Below are 17,607 nucleotides of genomic sequence, written 5' to 3' on the forward strand. Positions count from 1 at the left end.
CAATTATGTCATTCTATCATATGATGAGAGTGAACATGCCTCATTACTTGTAGCCCAGGAAAACAAGCTGCTGCGTGTTGAAGAGCAGGAGAGCTTGCTGACAATTTATTTTCCGTTGTGGCAGAAGAGGAGGATGTCAGGCAATTTCTGAACCAGTTTTTGTTGCCTAGTTTATTTTAAACAGCATTTTACTATCAAAACTATTCACGCCTGTACATATAAACTTCTTAGAATTTCCACAGCAATAACCCTGCATTATGCATATATGCTGTTTTGATACTTACATGCCTCTCCCGGCAACCATGGAACCTTCATAATTTTTTACATGGATCTAAGCTGTAATTTTCTTGCTTATATAAGTATGTAAGGCGGAAAGATTCCTGGTGGTTGCATGGCTGTTTACGTTCACTTTTCCTTCTATGAAGATTATAGGAGAGAGCAGTTTTTTTCCTGTGGGTCTATGATGTTTAGCGGTAAGGGCCAGACAGTACCTAATGTGTAGATCATCTTCTCATACCTACAGCTGGACAACCTGCGACTCTTGTTTGTTTGATAGTATGGGTCCTGAGAAAGGAGTCTTTGAGAAAGAACCTAGGGTGGGGAACGTATGGCCCTCCTAATATTGCTGAACTTTAACTTAGCAACTCTTTTAATTGGATGTGATGGTTGGGGCTGAGGAGAGCTATGCATTAGGAGTAATTGCAGCAGGTGTAAGTCACTTGCTTTTCCTTCAGATGTTTCAGTCTTCCTTTCCCATTGCTTGTATCACACACAGATGAGAGATTGTTTACCTTTTGCTAAAAACCTACAGGTCCATTTCCTGCCTTGTGTGTTGTTGATGCCCAGATTTTTAACTTGAGATAACAAGTGAAATTCCCTAGCCTCCAGATGTTTAAGACTAGAACTCATTTGAATAGTCACTATCAGTCCAAGCATCTTTCTGGAACCAGGATGGGAAGGCAATCTGCGGCCCAGCAGCACTTTCTAATTTTAATAGTCTAGCACTTGATAGTGGTATCAAAAGTTAAAACAGATGCCATATTTCTTCACAGTTGAAAGCTGTGGGAAGTATTAGAGTCTCTTGTTGCTGCACTTGTTTACTCTATAGGGCCAGCTGAGATACCCTGAGAAAAGCTGATGACACAGTTTCCTTTTACAGAGGTTTTTTTCAAGAGAAGAATGAAAGCTAATGTGCATCTCATCAAGTATCTCTGCTGAAGGGGTGCTGAGTTGCAGATGGTATTCAACAGTTAAAAGTAAGAAGATATGTCAGTGGGAATTGTAAGATTATTCTTCATTGATTACTTCTAGATTTAACAGTCTGATATAAAAATGCCAACAAAGACTCCAGGAGCTGAATGTGAGTTTGATGTTTACAGAGATTCAGTTCTATAAAAAGAAGCTGAAATGAATGGCACTGTTACGCAATTTTAAAATTAGATATGCAGATTAGAACTTTCAGTGGAAAATATAACTAAAAACTAGTTTAGTTGCTTTCAAAATCTAATCATATAAAATCAAGAAGTGGTTGTATTATTTCAGTATTCTGAAACCTCTGTTTATTTGGCTAGCTAAACTTGATTTTGAGCCATTCTGAATTTATTTTTAAAAATACAACTTTCTTCTGAATCAAAGTAGTAAAATTAGTAATCCAAAATTTTAACTCCTTGAATACACTAAAAATACCAATGCAAAGAACAAATATACTGTATTTTTTTTATTAAAAAGTTTTATAAATTTTACAAAAAGAGCAAAACAATACAATAACAAAAAACCACATATACAAAGAAAAAAAACTAAACATTACACAACAAAACCCCCCTCCCCCCACCCCCACCCAAACACCCCCCCTTCCCCCCCCCTGAGCTTCCCAGAGCAGGATATAGGCTTAGTTAAAAAACAGTTAAAAAATTATATTTATAGAAAGAAAGAAAGAAAAAGAAAAAAAAATATAACATTAACATATATATGTATATATATAAAAATAAAAATTATGAAAAAGCTATATGATATTTTTTATATCCAATTTAAATTGTATAAATTTTATCCATTTATCCCAAACAGCAAGAAATTTCTCTTGCGTTTGTTCCTTTAAAAAAGCCGAAATCTTTGCCATTTCCGCCAAATAAGACACTTTAAGAAACCATTCCTGCAATGTAGGCAAAGATTCCTTCTTCCAATATTGTCCTACTAACAGCCTCACGGCTGTAATCAAATTTAACATCAATATAACCTCCTTTGTATCACAATCAGTAACTATACCCAACAAAAATAATTGCGGAGTAAATTTTACCCTCCTTCCGAAAATTCTCTGAATATTCCACCATATCTTAATCCAAAATGCTTTTATCTCTCTACACGACCACCAAATATGATAATAGGTAGCATCCATAAAACCACATCTCCAACATTTAGGTTGTAAGTCAGGGTACATAAGAGACATTTTTTGTGGATCAAGGTGCCATCTATAAAACATTTTATAAAAATTCTCCCTTAAGTTCTGTGTTTGTGTAAATTTGACATTTCTCACCCAAATAGTTTCCCAAGTGTCCAATGGAACTGGCTCACCAAAATTCTGCGCCCATCTGATCATACAGTCTTTAATTAGTTCCGTTTCTGAATCCAATTCAACTAAAACCCCATAAATCCTCTTAATGTGGGTTTGTCTTTGATCCTTCACTTGCTTAATAAGATTTTCATCTTCTCTAAGAAGACCCACCTTACAATCCACCTTCCATCTATCTACTAGTTGCCTATATTGGAACCAAGAATAAATAATATTTTCTTGTGCTAACTCTTCCCGTGATTTTAACTGCCAGTTTTGTCCATCCCATCTAAGTAACTGTCTATAAGATACCATATCCATTTTAGCACCTCTTTTTATTCCTTCTATCGCATGCCAAGGTATAGCCCATAATGGTACTTTAAAATCACTTTTATAATATTTTCTCCAGGTCCTAAGTAAAGAAATTCTTAGAATATGAGCTTTAAAGACCCAATCCATTTTTTTATTAAATATTAAATAGGCATGCCACCCAAAAAGTAAATCCCATCCCTCTAAATGTAATATCTCAGAATTTGTCAAATTTACCCAATCACTAATTAGTGTTAGAACCACCGCATCATAGTATAATTTCAAATTTGGTACCTTGAGTCCACCCTTCTCACGGAAGTCTTGCATAATTTTAAACTTAACCCTTGGCTTTTTCCCTGCCCAAATGAATTTATTAAGGCCTTTCTGCCATTCACTTAAATTAATCTCATTCTTCAAAATCGGTAACATTTGAAACAAAAAGAGAAACTTGGGTAGAATATTCATTTTTATCACTGCAATTCTTCCCATGAGGGATAATTGCAACTTCTCCCAATTCTTCAAGTCTTTCTGTACCCTAACCCACAACCTTTCATAATTATTTTTAAATAGTTTTGCATTAGAAACAGATAACATCACCCCCAAATATTTTACCTTATTAACAATTTCAAAACCCGTCAAATTAACCAAAGTCTGCTTCTCCTGACTAGTTATATTTTTAGGTAAAATTTTAGTCTTATTAACATTAATCTTAAAACCCGAAACCACACCATAATAATGAATCAGTTGTAATAACTTTTCTGCAGAGTGAGTAGGTTGCGACAAAGTAACCACCAAGTCATCCGCAAAAGCTCTTAATTTGTATTCTTTTTTATTAACTTCTATTCCTTTAATTTCCTGCGACTCTCGAATTTTGATCAACAATATTTCCAATGTTAAAACAAACAACAACGGTGATAATGGACATCCCTGCCTAGTACCTTTCTCTATTGTAAAAACCTCTGACAAACCTCCATTAACAATAAGTTGTGCCGTTTGTTTTTGATATATTACCGTAAGGGCTTGTACTATCTTTTCACCAAAATTCATCTCTTCCATTACTCTTAACATAAAATGCCAATTCAGTTGATCAAAAGCTTTTTCAGCATCTAAAAATATCAGCCCTGCAGGAACTTGGTTGTTCTTATCTAAATATTCTAATAAATTGATAATTTGTCTAACATTATTTTTCATATACCTTCCAGTTATAAACCCAGATTGATCTTTATGCACAAGATGATGCACAACCCTCATAAGCCTATTTACTAAAATTTTTACAAATATCTTATAATCCACATTTAAAAGAGATATAGGCCTATAATTCTTTGGTAAAGTAAGATCTTGATCCTCCTTTGGAATCAATGATATAAAAGCACTACGCCATGAAGGAGGAATCTCTAGACCCTGTAAAATATCATTAAAAAGATCACCTAATGGCTGAATCATCTCCTCCATTAAAGCTTTATAATAAACAGCTGTTAACCCATCCGTACCCGGTGCTTTCCCTGGTTTCAATTGTTGAATTGCTAACGCAATTTCCTCCTTAGTGATTAAACCATTAATTTCCTGTTTCTGATCCTCTGTCAATTTGGGAAAACTAGCCTCATTTAAGTATTTATTTATATCTAAAATTTGGACATTGGTAGATTTATATAATTTTTGATAATAGTCCAAAAAAGATTTCTTAATCAATTCCTTCTGAGAAACTAATTTACCCTGATAATTTATTTTATCTATTATTCTCTGTCTCTGTTTCTTTCTTAACTGGTAAGCCAACCATCTCCCTGGCTTATTAGCGTTACAAAATGTATTTTGTTTCATAAACAATAGGTTGGTTGCAGCTTGATCCGCTAACAACATATTAAATTGTGTCCTTAATAACTTTACAGATTCTTTAATACTTTCATCAGAAGGATTTAAAATCAAAGACTTTTCTTTTAATTTAATTTCATCTTCCAATTCTTTACGTTTCTGAGTCTGCTTTCGCTTATGACAATTATTCATTTTTATCAAGATGCCACGCATAAATGCTTTGCCTGCATCCCATACCATTGACATTGAAGTCCCCTTATACATATTTAAAGCAAAATAATCCTTTAAACACTCCTTTAACTTTTGAACATTCTTTTCTTGTCTGAATAGATATACTGTATTCTTGAATATGGCTGTTATCAGTGTCTGAAATATCTCCAGAGTTGCAAATACAAGCCCTTGCTTAGAACTCTACTGGATATGTAACAAGATCAATAGAATCTTTGGTGTGGATCGTACATGTTATAGCTCAGGTGGTGCATGAGATTTTAGGTATAGCTGTAGACTAGAAAAATACATCACTAGATGGGGAAGCAACTACCATTAGAATTTCTCTTCACGTCTTTTTGGAAACTCCGGTCAAAGAACCCACTTAGCGGAAGCTTCCGTGAATTCACATGGATTCTCCTATTGCTCACTAAAATTTGAGGACTTTTCTTTTATTCTTGATGCTCTGTTTTGGCAACACAACTTTCCCAAGTCAAATTTTGCAACCAGGCACCCTCTGTGTGGAACAGGCAGCTGGCCATTATTTCCAGTTTCAATTCTTCCTCAAAACGAATACCTTGCAATTCTCAAAACTTGCAGTCATATAGTGGAACTTAGATTCAGTTATTTTTCCAGTTAAGTGGCTATAGTTATCAAAGCGAGTGAATGGAATAAAAATCCTAAAATACCTATGGTCTTTCATATTCTCTCTTCCTGTTGCAGATCCCAGATTCCCCAAAATAGGTATCATTTTTCTTCTTATTTCATACAAGGTGTGTATAAATGCTTAAATTGGATAAAGTTTATTTCCATTCATATAAAGAGATGATTTCTGAATTCACATGGCTGTACAGAATTTATATTTTGCAGCACTTAACAGCTGAAGAAATGATAACAGAAATGAACAAGGATGATTCCTTGGTTTCTTCCCCTTAGCCACTTCTATCCATATCTTTTGCAAATATTTTTGGATCTCCAAATTACAAGCAGCAAATTAAAAGCATGAACTCTAAGAAAATACCTTAAAGATAGCAAAATATTGTTTGCTATTCATATAATAAAATTATTCACTGTAAAAGCTTTTTCCTTCTATAATTGTTTTTTTTTTGTAAAAATTTTTATTTTCAATTTTTCATTACATTCATAAAGAGTACTTCAGATAAAGAATAGAATAAGTTTATACACACAACTTTCGATATTGCTCACCCATTTCCCCCCAAACCGCATCCACCCTCTAACCTCTTCTCTCACTTCCCTCTTTCCCTCTTCTTCCTCACTCTCCCCCTCTCCTCCTTCTCCTCAACCTTCCTACTTACTTCTCCCCTTCCTCCTATCTTCTCACTCCGGATGCAGTCCAGGGGAAATGCCCGAGCAATTCCTCTCTCCAAATTGAAACATCAATATTATATACAATAAAACTATTCCTTCTATAATTGTTGTTTCTGAACCTTTTCCTCTTAAGGATAGCCGTGAACTAGTTTTGGGAAAAGTATAAATGGCTGCCAACAAATTCCAGAAAGTAATGTAGAGTATTGCAAATGGTGGCTTGCAAAATCTGAGGCTGCTGATTGTAGATTGCAGGCCGAGCTGGACCTGCTGACTACCACTCATCGACAGGTGGGCTGTAAGCTGAGATTCTAATTTATGTTCAAAAGCGGGACACTGCGGACAAGGCATCTCAATTACAAGATCTCATGGCAACAAGTATGAGCTGAGTGCCCTCAAAATAGCCATAGGGAGGCTATATAACAAGAAACTCTGCAGGAAATCACCAGTCCTCTACAGATCTTCACCCACGTGTTGTGCTGTCCAAGAAAAACCTTGAAAGGAACAGAAAATCATTTGCTGGGTACCTCTTCACATTTTCATTCAAGATTTTGGGAGGAGATACTTCTTTGGATCTCAGGACGTTATTGCAGTTTGGCACCTCAACATTTGTGGGGTAACTGTGGCCTCTGCTACTTTCTGGTCATTTTCCTTACCTCTTCTGTCTCTTGAGCTTCCTTTGCCCTCTGTGACCATGAAATACTACTACCCACACTCACTTCCTAGGTACAGGCGATATGCAAGGCACCTCAAGACTGTGCGTTTCCCCAATGACGTTGTCTTCCAGGACCACATTCGACAAGGTGACTTGGAGCAAGTGGGACGTTTCATTCGGGCCAGGAAAGTCACCTTGGATACCATCTATCCCTCTGGTATGTGGGAGAGAGTAAGACTGATTGGAGGGTGGCTGAGTAAGAAGCTGTTTGATCCTAGGGAAAAATATGGGTTGCATGTAAGGCTGCATTTTCAGTGGGATTTAAGGAAACAACAGGGAGCTTCCTTCCTGTCTCTCAGTTGCCATATAGCCCACATTATTTTAGTACAATCATTCAAGAAGGGTATAAACCTAACATTCTATAAACACAGTACTCTCATCAACTTATTTCCTTAAAGTACAAAGTATTTTGATTCAGTATAGCAAACAACAACAAAACTAGGATGAGAAATAAAACAGTACCTGCTTCTCAGAAATACCTTGAAGGGTTATGCCCAACTCTAAGGTTAATGTAGTGTGTCTTTGAGGCATTACCTCTGGTTATTATCTCAGGGCATGGAAAGCTGTACAAGAAAAAATTGCAAGAGCAAGAGTGTGAAAAGCATAGAAATGATGACAAATACAAGTTGCAAAATCCCAAATCAAATTACGATAGGATGAACTTAATCTTTCTGAAAGGTATTATTTAGTTTAATCTTCCTAGATAGGCATATTTTAAGTTTTGTTGGGATTGTAACTGCCAGAATTTCCCGGTAAGTTTTAGCCATGCTACGAATACCATGGGCTGCAGCCCTGATTCATGTGGAAGGTGCCAAGTTGGAGAAACTTAGATTATTTTAGCCCAGCATTGTAGGACTATAGGAGTCTCTGGGGATCATTTTGCTGTTAAGGAGACTGGCCTTCATTAATTCTTTTTGTAAATCAAATAGTTCCCAAAGAAGCTTAGAAAACATACCCAGGAGCCTTGACTGAACTTCTATTTCCTTTTTGCCTCAAGTGAAAAATCTTAAAAATATTAACAGATCTATGTGGATGCATGTTAACTGAACAGTTTTAGTTATCTTTCTTTATTTGAAAGACTTTTTTGTGCTAAGATGAAAAATGTGGGAGGATCCCACTCAGTTTATAGAACCCATCTGAAGGGTTCACAGACTAGAGTTTGTTATATCATCTTTTTCAATTAGGAATGGCTGCCATCCATGAAGCTGTGCTTGCTGGAAACCTTGATTGTGTCAAGCTCTTGATAAAATATGGCGCTGACATAAATCAGAAAGATGATGAAGGCTGGACACCTCTGCATGTGGCCTGTAGCGATGGCCATGCTGACATTGCAAGGTCAGAGATGCTAGTCTGTTTACCTCATTCCCTCTTAGCCAGTTGTGCCACTCAATCGGGAATTATATGGCCAAGGAAAATAAGAAGGGGAAAGTGATTCACTACTGAATTACTGGGTAGTGAACTTTAAAGTGACAAGAAATAAGTCTCTCTTGGCTTATTCCAAGAGATGGATGAATCCTCTCTTATCTACAGTGCTCTCATCCTGACACCAGCAGTGCTGAGAGTATTTGTTGGCAGATTAACTAACTGTAGTATTGCTGAAATGCCAAGCAAAAAACATTTAAATGGAATCCTTGTATGTTATTTAAAAGGTGGTTATCTTTGTGGAAACAAAAATATCTTTTGAGACACTTTGTAACATCATAAAGTCCTCTATATCGCCTTAAATATTGGTATATGTCAATCGGACAATGCTCGTGGGGAAACCAATTTATTTGATTTGGGCTGAAATTCTAATTCTTCTGCTACAGCAGAAATAGTTCTAGGTTTTTGTGTACCACTGCATTCTCCAGGTGTGAATAGTATAAAGAGGTGAACCTGCCTTAAGGAAATTTGAGAATAGAGATGATTATAATGCAAATTCTTATTGTAATTATTAAAAGTGACTAAAAGATACTTAAACCATATTATACAATGAACTACTTAAATGGACTATTTTTTAAACAGATGTAGGTTAATCCAGACTGTTTCAACCTCTGCTACATTTCATGATTTTGTCTTTTCTGATCTTCCAGGTACCTCATCTCTCTTGGGGCCCAGTGTGATGCCACCAACAATGAAGGAGAGAAGCCATCTGACCTTATTGACCCAGATTACAAGGATCTTGTGGAGCTCTTCAAAGCAGCCCATGTAAACTAAGACTGTATCTCTTTAACTTTTTTTCCATGTGAAATCCAGTTTTCATGGCAGATAGTATAATCTGTTGTACGAAGCAAAGTTGCCCCAATGAAGTTGGTAAGGGAGTGTTATTATCTCCTACAGGAGGCCAGACTATAGCTGCAATAGGTATATATGAGACTGACTATTTGGGGATTTCTCAGAGACGTGCTTGGGATAGTCCATCCAAAAAGAGATGAAACATTCTTTATTGTGGTTCATTGTCCAATTCAATAGATGATATAAACTGCTTCTGATGGTGTGACTGTGTAGGCAGTTTATATATATGTTTGTGATCTAGATTGGACTGGATACCAAGTTTTGTAAGCATGTATCTTGTTTCTCATTTTGCAATTATTAATTTTGAACATTGACCTCAGCAACATTCATGTCATTTTCCTGAAGAATCCTCACAAAATAACCAGGAAAACATTTACCTTCAACATGACTTATGTACATATGGATTATTCTAAAACATAGTGTATAATGTCCTATTTTTAATGTGTTGGTAATTCTAGATTTGCTTTTATACTGTATTTTTTAAGTGATTCCAAAACAGCTTTTTATTTTTTCAATAAAGGAATTCCCAAATCCTGGGGTATTTTTCTTCCTTCTCTTCTCACATTAAAGATAGCCAAGCTTCTGTTGAATCATTTGGTTTTGGTTATGATACAATAAAACTCTTCTTATAGAAGCAAAATCCATATGGGGAGAAGAGCAAATTCCAGTGTCCAAAGAAACTCGGATTGAAAAGCAAAACAAAAAATGAAAATGGAACTTCATCAAAGCTTGAATTGTATGCATTCTACTATAGTTAAACCTCTGGACCTGGTTGTAATATCTGATAAAGCATTTTTACATTGCATCCAGTTAACTAAAATTCATTGAAATTATGCTACTTGGATAGTTTTATAGCCATCAACAATATGTCACATAAAACCCGATATGCAGTCATGATGTAATGTAACAGCTTAAGAGAAGGTGGACAGTTTACCATTCAAATAGATTTTATATATATATATATATATATATATATTCTTTCCTGCAACCACTGTGTATCAGGAACCTCCACTGTGTATCAGGAACCTGGGTAATTGTTAAAGTTAATGCATTGTGTATGCAGTACTGAATCGTATAAAGTGTAAAGGTCTATGAGCTCAATTCCCAGATGGTTTGAAGCCCATAGAATGATATATAGCTGCCCTTCTCTGAAGAGTCCCAAATAGGATAAAAGTGGTCCTTTTATAGGACTTTCCCGGGTCAATGTGTTACTTTTCGCGCGCCAGTACTTGCGCATGCGCACAAGCACTGGTGACAGCCTGTCTGGTCCTGGGCAGCTTGCACCTGCCCGGGACCGCCTGCAATGCCCCGAGCCTCCTTGCACGGCTCAGGACATAACACCCCTTTCCCCCGGGCTAAAACTACAACCAATGCCATAATAATAAACAACCCATTTTCTTAATGCAGTGCTCTACTCCCCCGTTGTTCCTACTCTTCTACTGACTCTTTTTAGCCAGTAGTGTTATGTAGTCCTCTAAGTACTTAGGAGATTTCCTTGCTCTCTGTGACCTCCTAAGCTCTGGGTGTCTGGCAGGTGCCCCCTGACTGAGGGGTGGCGTGTGCCTGTTTCCCTTATCATGCCTTGGTGCCTCCCAAGGACTGTGCCCCAATGCCTGGCCTGCTTGCTTGCCCACCGGGCTCGTCAGGCCAGGGCTTCTTCCAGTGTATGACCTGGTTGTCCCGCCTAGCTGTAGGCTCTCTGGCCCTTCTAAGTGACTGTCACTGTTGGGCGTTTCTGTAGAACCTCCTAGGCCCGTCCAAGACCTGTCAGGAGGCTGTCTATCCCCTGAATCCCGTTCTGTGTCCGGGCTTGTGTGGGTTTCAGTACTGTCCCAAAACTCAGTTGTCCCCTGAGTGTAGTCAGAGGTGTTGTAGTCGGGATTTGGTTCCTCAGCCACCTCCCTGTGTGTTTGCCCCCTTCTAGGGACAGGGTTGAAGTCAGGCCAACTAGGAGGAGTGTGTGCCAGCTCTCTTGCAGGGAATGGATTGTTGGGATGCTCCCGGGTATTCTCTCTGACTGGAGTACTGAGTGATGCGGGTGAGAAGTGATCATACCCCTGGGGCGACTCCCTGGCTGGAGTAGGCATTGATGCCTGGGTTCTAGTTGGACTCCATGACTTCCTGTTGGGAGCAATTGCGGAATCTCGGGATGGGCTGATTGTGGCTTCCCCATTGATGATGGGCATCATTCCATGCCCCTCCCTTTGCCCAAAGGGCTCCCCCTCCCCCCCTGGAAAAGACCCAGGAGTCTCAGCGGGAAGGTCCCGTCTAGGGCGAAGTTGGTCAATGTGCCGACGCAGGACATGACCGTTGTCCAGGGATACCTCGTAGGATAGAGGACCTGTGACCCTGGATATAGATGCGGGGACCCATGTATGACCAGGCACGTAATTATGAGTCCAAACCGGGGCACCCACAAGTAGTTGCCTAGGTGCCCTGAGGTGTGAGACAGAAGGAGGCAGTCTGTCCGGATGCAACCGGTCAAGCTTGATAGTCAGTTTGCGCCCCCAACGAAGTTCAGCTGGGCTTCTCCCTGTAGAAGTAGACGGTGTGGTGCGATAAGAAAGGAGGAAGTCAGCCAACCTGTGATGCCAGTCCCCGTAGGTGAGCTTCTTCAAGGCATCCTTGGTGATGCGAACCATGCGTTCAGCCATACCGTTGGTGGACGGGTGGAAAGGTGCAGAAGTGGCATGACGAATCATGTTAGCCTGCAAGAAAGCTTGGAATTCGGAGGAAGTGAATTGAGGGCCGTTGTCAGACACAATGACGTCTGGGAGCCCGTGTGCAGCAAAAATCCCCCTCAGTACCTGAATAGTCTTTGCAGTGGTGGTGGAAGAGACAGGTACAACCTCAAGCCATTTTGAATGGCTGTCAACGAGGACCAAGAAGAATTGACCCTGAAAGGGCCCAGCGTAGTCAATGTGCACCCTAGACCATGGAGACTGTGTTTCCTCCCATCTATGCACAGGAGCTTGGGGCATTTCAGGGCGTGAGCGTTGACAAAGGTGGCAAGCATGCACCTTAGCTTCTATGTCTTTGTCTACACCAGGCCACCACAAGTGGCTGCGTGCAAGAGCCTTCATTTGAACAATGCCAGGATGACCCTCGTGGAGGGAATCTAAAACCCTAGTCCTCATTGAGGTGGGGATGACAACTCTGCTTCCCCAAAGCAGACAACCCTGAGAGGTGGACAACTCGTTCCTTTTAGACCAGAAACTCTGAAATTCAGGACTAGGACAGTGCTCAGGCCATCCAGACAAAACCCAAGAAAGGACACGTGAAAGTGTGTAATCTGTGCCTGATTCAGCGGCTACATCCCTGGCATTCAGAGGGGACTCGGGCAAGGCTTGAATGGAGAGAATATTGATGGCTGGCGCGGGGTCAGCCTCTATTACCGGCAGGGGTAATCTACTGAGGCCATCGGCATGGCCCATTTCCTTCCCAGGCTTGTGAAGTAGGGAAAAATCATATGCAGACAAAAAGATAGACCACCTGAGCATCCTGGGGGAGATGATTTGGGGAGTTTGTTTACGTGTGGTAAAAAGTCCCAGCAAAGGCTTATGGTCAGTGAAGACCGTGAAATGCCTACCATATAAAAAATCATGGAATTTTTTAATTCCTGCAACAACAGCTAAGGCCTCCCTGTCTATTTGAGCATAGTTGCGCTCAGCTGAAGACAATGTTCTGGAGTAATATGCAACAGGAACCTGAGTTCCATTAGACCTGAGGTGGCTCAGAACAGCACCTACCCCATAAGGGGAAGCATCACAAGCGATGCACACAGGAAGGGACTCATTAAAGTGAGCAAGTACACTGTTTGAAGTGAGCAAGGCCTTGACCTCATTGAAACTTGCCTCATGTGTCTGTGACCACTGCCACGCTGCCTGTTTATCTAATAGCCTGTGAAGAGGCTCAGCTACACTAGCCTTGTGTGGAAGAAAGGAATTGTAGAAATTCAGAAGGCCCAGAAATGCCTGTAGTTCGGCCTTAGACTTTGGCCTAGGGGCTTGCATAATGGCTTTTAGTTTGGATTCAGCAGGATGAATCCCAGCAGCATCAATTTTGAACCCCAGAAACTCAGTAGAAGGCACCCCAATTTTACACTTGTCCTTCTTGAGTTTGAGTCCCGTTTTCCTGAACCGTAATAGGACAGCCCTTAGCCTTTCAGCTAGAATGTGTGTGGAGTCTCCTGCAATTAAGACATCATCAAAGTAGGGGCAAACCCCTGGTATATCCTGTAGTGTGTTTTCCATTACGCTTTGGAAAATCCCAGGAGTGACATTTACTCCAAATTGAAGTCTCTTTACCTTGAAAGCCCCTCTGTGGGTCACAATAGTCTGAGCTATGGCAGTGTCATCATCAACAGGCAGCTGTTGATATGCTTGAGCTAGGTCAAGCTTTGCAAAAATGCGCCCCCCCTTGAGGGAGGCCAGGATATGACTGACCACAGGAACAGGGTAGGCATGTTGCTGCAATGCCTTATTTAGAGTGCATTTGTAATCAGCACAGATGCGAATGTCCCCATTTGCCTTAAGAGGCGTGACAATGGGGGTCTCCCATGGACTGGAGTCAACTGGTTCTAGAATTCCTTGTTGGATCAGTTTATCCAATTAAGTGTCAATTTTACTCTTTAAAGCAAAAGGGACCCTTCTTGCTTTAATTCTAATGGGAGTGACAGTGGGGTCTAGCTTTAAGGATACAGGAGGTCCTTTGAACGTGCCCAGCTGGGGGCTGAAAACATCTGCAAATTCTTTGCAGACTTCCTGTAGGCCGAGTGTTTGTAAGCTGTTGAGCCCTGTGACATGTATTCCCAAGGCCTCAAACCAATCGAGTCCTATGAGACTCGTTCGTTCACCCCCTACTACTAATATGTCTAGTGGACCTTCAAAATCCTTATACTGTACGTTAAGGGTGGCCTCTCCCTTAACACACACTCTGGAGTTTTGAAAGTCTGTTAACACAATATCAGAAGGCCTCAGCTTGGCCTGAGTTCCACTACCAGAACAAATCTTCCTAAATGTGTGCATAGAAATGATCGAAAGTGCAGACCCCGTGTCCAGTTCCGTAGTTAATGGAACCCCTTGTAGCTTCACCTTAAGTGACAGCTTTTTCTTAATGGGCTTGTGTGTGCCTGTCCTGTAGATGCTTCTTCGCGAAGCGCAATTCTTGCACTTTCAGGCGCAATTCTTCCTGAGGTTGTACCTTCTGGTGGCCCAGGCACACAGCTGCAATGTTTTCCGCACGCCCAGCAGATAGCGGAGCAGAACTTGCAGTCGGCTCTCTTGTGGCGACCTCCACAACCAATGCACTTGGGGAGAGCTGAAGAGCTTCCTCTTGGTTTTCCTTCCTTTGTGGGGTGGAGACGGTCCACTTCCTCGTCCGGATCCTCCTCGGAGTTCCTTTGGACTTCTTCCTGGTGCACGGATGCAGCATCTGGGCTGTTTCTGATCGGCCACATGTTCTTGATGGCGCCGCCCGCTGCTTCTTCTGCGGTGACCTCTCTCAAGGGATCTTGGAAGGACAAGTCCTCCTTGGCGAAAAGTCTCTGTTGCAACTCTCGATGCCTTAGCCCGCATACGAACCGGTCCCTCAATCATTCTTCGAGGTCCTTGAACTCGCAATGTTTGGCGGCTTTCCTCAGTGAGGCGATGTACTCCTTGGCCCATTCTCCGGGTCATTGATTCCTCTGCTCGAAGATGTGGCGCCACGCGATGACGGACATTTTAGGTTGGAAGTGCTCCTTCAGTAACTTCTTTAGATCTGCGTAGCTGACAGACTCTAAAGGAACAGGTGCTGCGAGATTCTCCGCGATTTCGAATGTGTCTTGACCGCAAACGCACAGCAGGGTGGCAGCCTTCAAGCTCTCTTCCCTCACCTGGTTCACTTTGAGGTAGTTTTCCACCCTGGCTGCGTAGGACTCCCACCTCTCTGGATGTGAGACGTCGAATTCCGAAAGCCTTCCAATCTTCGCCATTTCGTATCAGGAAGGGTCTATCAGCCAGCCTACCCCCGAATGCACGCTGGATTGGTGGGTAGCTGCCGAGTCAACGCCGTTCCTGCCGCTCCGGACTCACTCGGGTAAGCTTACACCTTCTTTTCCGATGTAAGGCAATCCCACCTTCGTCGCCAGTGTTGAGTCCATCGCGAAATGGTAAGACACGAGAAGCAGTTGTAGTTCTCAGGAAACCTTTATTCTTCAGTTCAGCTTACATTGGAATATGGCGGCAAATGCCCAAAACTCGCAGCCTCCTTTTATAGGACTTTCCTGGGTCAATGTGTTGCTTTTCGCGCACCAGTACTTGCGCATGCGCACAAGCACTGGCGACAGCCTGTCTGGTCCCGGGCAGCTTGCACCTGCCCGGGACCGCCTGCAATGCCCCGAGCCTGCTTGCACGGCTCAGGACATAACAAGTGTAATTTAGAATGCCCCACTATGTCAAATAGAGAAATTCTTATGGCCTGCCTGGGGTGTTTGTGTGAAAGTTATGTAAAACCCCATATACGGATGCATAACATAAAACTATATTTGTCTGCTCTGAAATCTTAAGGGAAGGTAGACTATATACCATTCTAATATAAAGATTAGTGATGGAGAAAAAATATAGGGCTCAGATGTGGTAATTCAAAATATTCCTACGTTTTTCCTATGATGCATAGTACCCAAGAATATGTTGTTATTGGGCTTCTTAATAGGTTTCAGATGCTGAAATGTTGGTTCTGCAAATACATTTGGTACAGTATGGATTAAGAGGGCATGTTATATATTATAAGGTGACCAACTATCCTCCTTTAGGGAGGACAGTCCTCCTTTTGTGAGTTCTGTCCTCCCTTGAAAAGTGTCCTCCTACATGTCCTCCTTTTCGATATTTGAAGACTAATCTGCAGAGCTTTTTTTTTCTCATAGAACGCTCAGAACGGCGTTCCGGCACTTTTATTTGATGGGTTTTTTTCAACTTTTGCATGAGCTATGCTACTCCTATTGGCTTTTGAAAGCCAATAGGAATTGCTGCTGAGCACGCCAAAACACCCGGCCGGCAAACTTTGCACATGTAAATTGTCTGCAGCGAAGGTGAATTGGCAGGAACTTTGCACCCCTCCCTGCTACCCAACTACACCATCTCCTAGTTAGTCCTGAAGATACCTGGAGGAGACTGGAGCGGTGATGCCACAGTAACTTTCTCTTGATCTTCAGCCCTGCTAGGGCAATAATGGCTGTGGGCACAAGAGGCAGGAGCGGCAGGGCTGCTGCGGGTGGGGGTGTGAGTGGCGGCGGTGGCCGGCTGCCCTCCATGCTGTGGGAGCCGCGGAGCCTGCTCTACATGGAGTTGCGCAGGGTGGGTAGTGGTGCAAGTGGGGTGGCTGCAGGTGGGGTGTGTTGACAGCGGGCTGCCCCCCAGGGCCAGAGCCGGCGCAGCTGGTGCTTTGGGAGCCACGGGCCCTGCTCTAAATGGCGGGGCAGCAGTGCTGGCGGGGCGGCTGCGGGCGGGGGCGTGGCATGTAAGCATAATTACAATATAAAATATTATTGTTACAAATATTTTTATTATGCATTTATCATATTATAGTGTATTCTGTATTATTGTTGCAATGAATAAAATGTTTCCTTTATTTACGATATTTTTTTCTTCAATTTATTTGTGTCCTCCTTTTCATTGTAAAAAAGTTAGTCACCTTATATATTATTCTTTTCCAAATAACTTGTTTTAGCTTTAACTTGGTCCAGAATTAGGCCAGGAAGAAATCAGATATCAGATGAAATTAAACATGACCTATCTTGGAAAACAATGTTTTGTGGCTGGGCCTCCCTCAAAACACACGTATTGAGTGGTAAAAATTACTAACTTATAATTGGGCAGTTTGCCTCATTGTGAAAATCAATTGTGAATCATTTGTGCCACATAGTTCAGCATGTTTTGACAAAACTTAGAGTAGGTAGGCTAAGTACAGTCTCATCACACTATCTAAACACAATGAGTGCAGTTTTTCTATCTTGAGAATGTTTGTTTATTTAGAAGCAATTTTAAACAATGATTTTGATAAATGAAAATGCTTAGTAAGATAGTGAAAGTGCTGAGTAGAATTCTCTAAGAAGGTGAAACTTGTATGTCCTATACTTATATTTGCTGTTTCTAAGAAAAATAGAAAATTAACAAAATAGGCACCCACCCAACCCCTCTTAACTAAGTTGTAATTGACATAAATGTTCAACATTATCACAAGTACTTGCCTAGCCTTGCTTATGTCTATAAGCATTAGGTTATAGTGTGGCATGTTGCTTGAAGTGATCACAACTTTTCTGTGATGAAATCGGAAGAGCTTCCAAATAATTAACTGAATCCTCAATTACAAGTTTCTCATTTTTTTCTGTGAAACCCTTCTAATCAGTCCCAAAATACTATGCAGAATCATGAGTGAGAATTAA

The 17,607-nt window shown here is 41.0% G+C and overlaps 1 protein-coding gene across 1 annotated transcript; it reads left to right on the forward strand.

Annotated features, from left to right (window-relative positions):
* Positions 1-6,629: 6,629 nt before the first annotated feature.
* On the forward strand, positions 6,630-9,719 carry PPP1R27 (protein phosphatase 1 regulatory subunit 27). The gene is made up of 3 exons (XM_039344753.1): positions 6,630-7,068; positions 8,096-8,246; positions 8,984-9,719. Exons 1-3 carry the CDS (start codon positions 6,891-6,893, stop codon positions 9,105-9,107), a joined length of 453 nt encoding a protein of 150 aa, XP_039200687.1. The 5' UTR covers positions 6,630-6,890; the 3' UTR covers positions 9,108-9,719.
* Positions 9,720-17,607: the final 7,888 nt, after the last annotated feature.

This window comes from Crotalus tigris, unplaced genomic scaffold (assembly GCF_016545835.1).
Source record: "Crotalus tigris isolate CLP2741 ecotype Arizona unplaced genomic scaffold, ASM1654583v1 scf7180000017551.9496454, whole genome shotgun sequence".
NCBI lineage: Eukaryota > Metazoa > Chordata > Lepidosauria > Squamata > Viperidae > Crotalus > Crotalus tigris.